This window comes from Opisthorchis viverrini, assembly GCF_000715545.1.
Source record: "Opisthorchis viverrini unplaced genomic scaffold opera_v5_347, whole genome shotgun sequence".
Lineage (NCBI taxonomy): Eukaryota > Metazoa > Platyhelminthes > Trematoda > Opisthorchiida > Opisthorchiidae > Opisthorchis > Opisthorchis viverrini.
This window is the reverse complement of record NW_008751997.1, coordinates 463,901-472,999: the sequence shown is the minus strand read 5'-3', so window position 1 is coordinate 472,999 and position 9,099 is coordinate 463,901. Positions and strand designations below refer to the sequence as shown.

At 41.9% G+C, this 9,099-nt stretch overlaps 2 protein-coding genes across 2 annotated transcripts in view; one reads left to right on the top strand and one right to left on the bottom strand.

Annotated features, from left to right (window-relative positions):
- The window catches only part of T265_10168 (hypothetical protein), a gene marked incomplete at both ends in the record, with an annotated part of 39,452 nt that overhangs the window by 29,452 nt on the left and 901 nt on the right, over window positions 1–9,099 (bottom strand). The window lies entirely within an intron of this gene.
- The window catches only part of T265_10166 (hypothetical protein), a gene marked incomplete at both ends in the record, with an annotated part of 21,295 nt that continues 12,605 nt past the window's right edge, over window positions 410–9,099 (top strand). The window contains one exon of the mRNA XM_009176456.1: window positions 410–542. Within this exon, the coding sequence (XP_009174720.1) occupies window positions 410–542 (133 nt within the window). The remainder of the gene's footprint in view (window positions 543–9,099) is intronic.

Here is a 9,099-nt window from a genome sequence, read left to right as displayed (position 1 = left end):
AAAACAGTGCAATTTGGGTTCAAGTAGATCATAAGGTTGACGGAAACTCGGGGACTGCGCCTACCTGATGAGCCCCAAAAAAGGCGAAACCGCTCGTGGGCTGTCACAGAGTTTTCAGCGACCTTGTGAGTAGTTTTCTTTATGAAAAAAGGTGTAGAAGCTATTTGGAAAGATCTGGGTGCTGTCAGTACGACCAGACCTCCAGAGCGGGTTACACTCATGTCCTGCTGTTGGCAATTAACCAACTTCAGTCGGACTCCTGTTGACAGATTCTATCCGGAGTGTCTGAAGATGAAGACATCTTGGAAGCACTGAATTAACCTAGCACAGGGTGAAATGCGATGGCAATTCTTATCAGGGAAAAAGTGACCCTGTGCTAACGACGAAAATGGTGATGGTTATAATGAAAATGATGAGGGTGGCTGAGAATGATGGTGATGACGACGATGTGAGGAAGACGGGTGTTGATGAAGGCGACGAGGATGATGATTCTGGTGATCCGAATGTCAATGATATGGATGTTGTTGATAATGATGTCGATGGTGAGACCTTGTTATTCTGACAGATCGATGGACCCTTTTTTCTGTCGCTAAATCCCACATCCAAACTAAAATGACTACTTTTCTTCCTACCTTGGTCATTATTCAGCATGATCTGCTAATCGCATTTTCGAGCTCACAGAGGAAAAGTTGCACTCTGTCAACCTGTCACCTGGAGAAAGAGCTAGGATTTCCCTGAACAGTTGCACTCTGCCAACCTGTCACATCAAACCTGGAGAAAGAGCTAGGATTTCCCTGAATCAGCCAGTACTGACAGCTAAAGCATGTATAAGCAATAAGTAATACAAAAGATGGCAGAAATGTGATATTTGATGAGCTCTGATAAAAGAAAAACTCGATTTTAGTACTTTCCCGCCCTGGTTTAGACTCACCAAGATGTGAGGACGATCGGTGGGAAGGCCGAAATTGTAAAAGTTAGAGAATGTTTCCTATTCTCTGTTTGACGCGCGTCAAGCGTCAGATTTATCATCTACTAGGAGAGGGGAAGATCTTGATGTGGTATGCGCTAGCAATCATTATGCTTGTCTGATTCCCGAGATTAGCAGTGACTTTCCACAGATAAAAACATGCAATTCTCTGCATCAAGCGTAACTCCACGGTCTAACTGCATAGTATCTGTGAATGTCATAATGTACAACGTCACCTTGCTGAAACTACTCACACCCTCAATTAGTAGCTTAGTTCAGATTTAGTCTGTGGGACTCAAGCGGAATTCCCGGTCTCGACTCTCTTTTCACTGTGACGACTTTGCCACACGCTCCCTGGAATGAAACCATTCAAAGTGAAAATCACGCGTGGATCATTTGCGGCTTCTGTTGATTTCCGTTCTGGCATACAAATTATCTTGGCGACCTAATTGTGACGCAGCTGACCTCTAGGTGTTCCGAGAATGCGATCGATCTCATGAACTAAAGCTGTTTGGAATGTTTAAAACATCCTTCCGAAACATTCCAGTAACACAAGAGAATTTTGTCCTCAAGGTCATCGTGTCCATAGCACCGAAGCAGACAGAACCAAAGCCTAGTTGTCTGATGTGATCACTGGAAAACGTAATGCGACGGGGGAGCGTTGAGCTCTAATCGGCGCCCAACATGGGGGATGGAAAGATTCACTTGATTTTTTGGCGATCTGATATGGTAAGCTAATCTTAAGTCCCTCTCACGTTCACTGTTACTCTTTTCTTTACAATAAGGCTTTCAAATAAATCATGGTTGTACGGTAGTAAAGCATCGGTACTGGACACTGATTTCATGATGTCGATGATGATGATGATGATGATGATGATGATGATGATGATGATGATGATGATGATGATGACGGTAATGATGATGATGATGATGACGGCGATGATGATGATGACGACGACGATGATGATGATGATGAAGATGATGATGATGATGATAATGATGATGATGATGATGGCGATGATGATGATAGCGGTGATGATGATGGTGATGATGATGAAGATGATGATGATGATAATGAATTTACGCAACTCACACTGAATAAAAAAGTACAAGTCCTCTGGGATAAGACCATTCAGACCTTAAATATCTTGGGCACATTCTGCTGAGATGAAGCCCGGTGGGCAAGTTGTCTTTAATCGCTGAAACTCCAGCCTACATAGCTTCCTTTAGTTCACAACCGGGATTTTTCAATATCGGAAAAATGTCAGCTTCTGTTCATTGACTTAAATCAACGAACATGAATCATGTCATGGTTGGACAGCAATTTTTAGTAAAATAGTACGTAATGTCACCTATAAAAGACTTCGTGTTGCCAGGACTTTGTCAGAACTTATGGAAACAATATGGTATTTCCCGCCCACGTCAGACCTCCAGTTGGATATCGTTGGGTACCTTACAACATCTGTTCATTGCTTTAACAAAATTCATAACAAACGCGTCACGCGATAAAAACTTGGGAAATGTAAAGAAAATTTCGTTTTTATACTACGTCATACACAAATCTGGAATCTGGACAGTCGGATTCTCCCACATTCTACTTGTTTCTGTTGTAAATCCCACATTAAGCGGTACGATTTGTGGACTACCTCGACAAGTTCCCGTTCTGGGGGTTCTTTCTGTAAGCCTCGGTCGTTCGGAGCCTCACTGTGTGCTACTCGAAGTAAGTGGAATAATCCAGATTCCATCAGGTTTCCCAAACCTGGACAGGAGCAGTTGGTTGTTTCGAAACATGGACCTTACGGTCACGGTGCGTTCGCACGCTGACCACCGTTCTCTCTCTCCTTCCACCCGTATGCGGACTAACTCCAATTGAATTGCCTTTGGTTGAACTAAGGCTAGAACAAGCCAAACTATTGAACTGAAAAGCGGTCTTGTAGCGTTACCATTTCAACATTGACAGTCGAATAATACGTCAAAAACATTTCACCGTCACTGACGTTTGCCAAGCTCAGCAGTCCACAACTGGTATTTTTGTGTAAACCCCAATCAAAATCAGAACAAACACTGTGATGTACCGACATAAGCATCGTCATTGTCCCAAGATTTACTCTTTAAATCAAGCCGGTATAAAATCCATTTTTGTGAGGGATAAGGTTCTGTCCACAACTGTCTTTTGGTGGCACATCACAGTTCATTTATTCACTTCCCACGCTTGATACCACGCTGGCCATTTCATCATAGACACACTGTAGATGAGAAAACAGTTTTATTATTAGCGGAATACACTCATTTACAAACCAATTTGGTTTTGTGAGAGACTCACCTGGAACTCAGGGGAATCTCTCACTTGTGACGTTTCCAAGCAACTGAATATGCTTCACCAGGCCACCTCATGTTTCAGCCACTACGATATTGGAGATGTCGCGATATATATATATATATATATATATCTGTGTAGTCGATAAGAAATGTACTTTGATAGTGGCACTTACCATTAGATGAATTTTACGAGGGAAAGGGCTGCATTTAAATGCCACATCTGACAACTCTACTTATTTGGCTAGCGGAGAATAGACTGTATTGCAGGGCATATATAAATATACATACTTCACTATCATTTTTCACGGCTTTATACTGATAAAACACCAGCATAGGCTAGTAAGATGTCTGAAAGCCAAAGAACTTGTAAGAGTTACTTGCTGGACGCACGACAAAGAGACCTAAAAAACGATAAGAAAACTAATACAGTAGACTGGGGGCCGGAATCGGATCACTTTATTGATGGGAAACTCCAACAAAGTAAGCGTAACTACCAAGTGGAGCGAAAAAGGAGATGCCAGTTTTACCAGTCGCCTTACAAAATTTCCTGTACAGTCGCTATGTAAGCTACCTTTAAGGCAAGTCGGTTACTTTTGCATACAATAAATATTTGATGTTGATTATATTCACGTGCACCTGCTCGTTTAGACGTGATGCACCGTTTGGTGATTACACAACAGTGTATGTTCCTAGCCACACAAAACGGCTCCGCTCATGCACACCTTATTGAACGACCCATGACTTAAAGAGAGTGTTTTTCTCAATTCTGACAGATATGGGCCACAAGACAAGCTTTCAGTATTATCCGTTGAGTCAAATGTGAACCCTCCAAAGATGTGATTACATGCAACCGAAGGTGACGGGTTGCTCCCACAAGGCCAAGCAGGGACACGGATTTATTGTGATGTGAACTAGGCGCATTGGTGATTATACAAAAACAGTTGTTCATTTTCTTTCGAGTGTCTCCCGGCACAAATACCCCATAGACTGAAGTGGTATCTGGCAACGTGTTAAAACCTGGCTCGCTGCTTCAATTGGTTGTTGGCCAGCTGCAGCTAAAGAACCGGCATTTTTGATCACCCGAATAGTCACTTCCTGACCTATATAGTTTTTTAAAAGCTTTGCATCAACATTCAAGCGCTGTAACTTGTGTCCTTTGAACTTGACCTGCAATCAATTTGCAGCGCACTTATTAGCATTTATTCTCCCTTTCATGGGATTCTAAAAACTGCAGCAGGTCTTTGATCATTAGGGCTTCTTTGAACCAAATGATTGGTCAACTAACAGTGCTTGTCTAATTGTACGCTTCTGTCGCGGTTTTCTATTCGTTTTATTCTAACAATCTGCCTCTGACCTTGAAACTAGCAATTTAGTATGCCCTGTCCTTCAGCTTCAAAGGTTAAATAGAAGGATTAGCAGGGCATCTCAGCTTAAAGCTATATCTTCGTCATCCCAAATCCAACCAATGTGCAACTATGAGGAGTCTTTTTTAATTCGTCTCATGTGAAATTGTAAAGATTTTACAATCATCAGTAATCTTGGAGTGTTCCCAGTGGCATGGATGTCTAGTGTTTTGAAAAATATCCTTCATTGATGCCGGTGCCGCGCAGTCTTTTCTTCGGCCTCTAAGTCTATCGTTCAGCTGTAACACCTTTCTGGTGCCTGTTTGCCATGCTACCCGAAGGAATCGCGAGGGCTCGGATAGTGCTAGGTTTCCAAAGCCTAGACATGGAAAGTTGAGAGAGAGAGAGAGGTCGGGTTCGAACCACGGACCTTCCGGACAGTAAATTCGCGCTGTAACCACTTGAGCCATCTCGCTCCCGCTAAGCCAATATGCACTGCTCTAACCTGTTTGGTAACTTATTACCGCATTTAAGAGTTGCCGGACTAACCAGCTTTAATGTCATCGTTACGTATGGTGTATACGTCTCACTCTGCCTTTTCGAATGCCTTACTCTTAGTTTGAACATCTTGAGAGTGGCTTCAGTGAGTTTTAGGAAAGGTGCGCAGCGCAAGGATAGAAGAAAAGCTGTCACTGAAAATGCAAATATAATTGATTTATTTGTTGTATCAAACCAGGCATATCTGTTTTTTCAGAGTCAGGAAAATCTCCATGCCAGTGTACTGCGTAAGGAAAGTCTCGAAATTTCCAAAATCCGTTTAGATTGACGAAATGTAGCTGCTTCTCAAGCATAAATCAGAACAATCATGAAAAAAAAGAAAACCTCTTGCTAACAGGTGTAAATATGCAGTTTTAAGCTCATACCGCAGTTTGCTTTGGAGGAATTAGATTGAATTCAACTCGCGCGTTGTCGTACACCTTAAGATGGCTTGTAAAGATGGGGCAGTATGTTTGTTCAGTCCATTCAAAGTAACCCCAATAGTTGTCCTAAACTGTGGATTATTTACAGTCGGGTAGCCTTAGCCACCACAATCACCAATCTTATCATTCTCTCAGCCGCAAAAGTCATACTTAGTAAAAGGGTCCTTCTGCTCTGAGTTGCTAAAATCTAAATTCTAACCACTGTAAAGTAACTGTGATAGGTAGCCATTTGTCTGACGATAAGAAAATGTTGTAACTCAGTCTCCGTCTCAACTACACGTATACCGTAGTTCTGACAATGCTACCGCTATACCTAGTGCCAATTAAATGGAACGTGGATGCCTGCAACTTTTAGTCTGTGACGACTGCTGTAGGGACTCAAGCTCTATTCAGGTAAAATAACTGCCAGTTACGTGTTTCACGGGTGCTGTTCAGGAAACGCGATCCGTGGCGGGAATTTATAATCTACGCAACGCGTAGATTAACTAGTGACTTGTTATTTCTGTAGATCCTAATTATGACAAATACTTTTAAAATTTATCTGTATATAGTTTAATTTAGTTGTGAAGCCTTCACTGAAGTCTTTACGGTTGAAATAAACCAGTGATGCTTTACTGTGGAAAATAAAAAACACTACATTTCTTTTCTGGTTATCATCTGAAGACCTAAGACATTAAAGCTGAGCCATTATCTATTCAGAAAAACTGCTATATTGCAATTCGGCTCAAGGGTACACTGGGAAGTTCTTGGCTGTTGACACAACACCAGGACCGGTAGCGTTCACAGTCACATGCGTATCACCACATGGTGTAGTACGCACGAATTGATTCTTTATGTTGAAAATAAAAAACACTACATTTCTTACATGGTTATCATCTGAAGACCTAAGACATTGAAGCTGAGCCATTATCTATTCAGAAAAACTGCTATATTGCAATTCGGCTCAAGGGTACACTGGGAAGTTCTTGGCTGTTGACACAACACCAGGACCGGTAGCGTTCACAGTCACATGCGTATCACCACATGGTGTAGTACGCACGAATCATGAATCCAACCCTTTGTACATAATGTTGTTGAGTCAGCACTGAGAATGAGCACCAAAGCTAGATATAAGATACAAAACAACGCTTGACCACTGGTGCATAATGATCAACTAATGGGCAATGGGCGTAATAGGTGGTTTTGAGGTTCTCGTGTTTTTCAGGCATTGTCTCTGTCAGGTAATTACAGAGCCAAATCATCAAACTCGTCTTTTCAAATCAGGATCTACTCATTCCACCAGTTCAATACCCAAATTTGCTAGACTGAAACTAAGCAGTTTCAAAATGGCATAATGCGCCATTAGGAGCCGAAAAGAGAGAGGAAAAGTAGTCTGCAAATTAAAGTTGTGACAAAAAAGTTAGCATACGCAGTACGTGTGGTAAAAGGTGTGCAATAAATTATATTTTCGTTTCACTCAGTCTTTCAAGTATAACAGGCAATGCGCCCTTCAAAACTTGGCCATCACATAGATATCTTCAACTCTGGTTTGCTTTTAAATATATAAAAATACTAACATTTTTATATGCTGTTTATGTGCTGCTTATAAACAAGATTTGTACTGGTGGCGCTTCTCAACCTTTCAGCTAAACGGAAGAAAGCTCAGAGTAATGGTTTTGATCACTAGATTTCTGAATAGTGGCTGTTTAAGCGGCTAGCACTCTGAAGGCGTCGTTGAAAATCTATGTAAAAATCATCTTCAGAAGTCCGTTACAGCTGTGGAGTGGCTACTCTGAATGTCGTCTACATCCACATTAAATCAAGCGTTGATAGCTGCAAAGACCATCCATTTCACACCACACAAGCTTGAAATCAACGCCGTTTTCCCCATTTTAATGATCGACGGAGATCAATTCAGTAGAACGAAACCGACTATTTATCTCAATCGTTGTATATAATTGTTTATTCTTCACTGATAAGTTGAAAATCTGGAGAAAAGTCAGGAATCTCAATAGTATTGGTGCACGAAAATTGATGTACACGTATAATGCAAGGTTTGCCTGATTTATTTCTTTCCTGCTTAGCACCGGTATTACCGACCACAAATCAGCTGATCTGTGAGACGCGCAAAATATTGCTGGCAATGTGTGAACTCTGGGCCCTCAAGATTCTGTGCAAGTCCCTGGATATTATCCTTCTTATCTTGATGCACAAGACATAATTCGGACAAAGTTTGTTCGCATTGACCGTGAACGTCACAGACCAGTTGATTTTCATTAAGGTTTCTCACAGCAGTAGCAGTGTACGCTCTGGCTTATGGTTGGCGCAAGGGGCGGTACGCAGCTTTTTGTCTGCTTTTTAATGCAATATTCGATGTCTCTTTTCCAAACTGAGCTAACAAGAGGTAGATCCTAATCTGTAGTTAAATTATAGGCAGTTTTACTTTGGAAATACGGATTTGGTGCTATCTTTAGATTACCCGCAAATTCGGTGTTGCTTCACTTAACCAAGGAGGAATTTTTATATCGATGCTGAAACGTTGGGTTCTAGCACCCATCCACGGGCCTCTTCATCGTCACCGGTGACCGTTACAGAACGTCTCATTCATCCCACTGATGTAACCTTGACTTTGCTGGAAACCGGCTGCCTCGTATACCATGGATACTGAGAAGTTACTTTCCTTGAAAGAGTTTAAGTGACCCTAGTGGTGTACCCAGTTGAAAGTCTTAATTAAGCATCTCCCCACCAGTGTATTTATCAAATTGATCTGGTCCACTTTTTACACGGAAGCAACTAGTTCTTAGCTCACATTTGATCTACTAGAAACCTTCGTTGTTCCTGTGCTTGCTAAGGGCTAGTCACAAAGGATCACTGCGGGAATATCTTATCTCATCTCTCAAGAAACTTTCTGGTTCCTAAAGTAGGGCCAACTTCTCAGTAATCGGCCATCTTCTGTTCGACTCCACTTTCACAGAATGACTCAATGATGGTTGGTTCCTGTTCAGCTTCCTATTTGTCGATACCAGTTAGTGACACTCGAGTTTTGGTAAGTGAGCAACGCGTAGGACCCGTCAGGTTCATGAGTTCATATTTGCCTGAGTGCCGAAGAGTTCGGGTTATTTTGGTCTAATTTCAACCACTTTATCAGCCATTTATCACTATCGACCGGCACCTTTGCCGAATCTAAAGAATGTCATACTGTACACCAGGTATGAACAAACAAAGACGTTTGCTTTAAATCAACTTCCACATTCTATTTCGCTTCACTACTGCTGCGATAATACTTCCGTTGGTGCAGAAGAAACCCCAGCGGCGCTGGTTCGCCGCATTCTGTATTGATGTGAATTTATGTACAGCGCAAAGGTGTTTTCAGTGCACTTCACACATCGCGAATCTCCTTGTAACTGTCGCAACCACATCCTCTACCTTACGCCTGGTAGGTGCAGTGCAGACTCTGTAGCACTTGTAAACTGCTCTTTTTCATGCTCAGTATCATCTCCTTTTTCCCCAT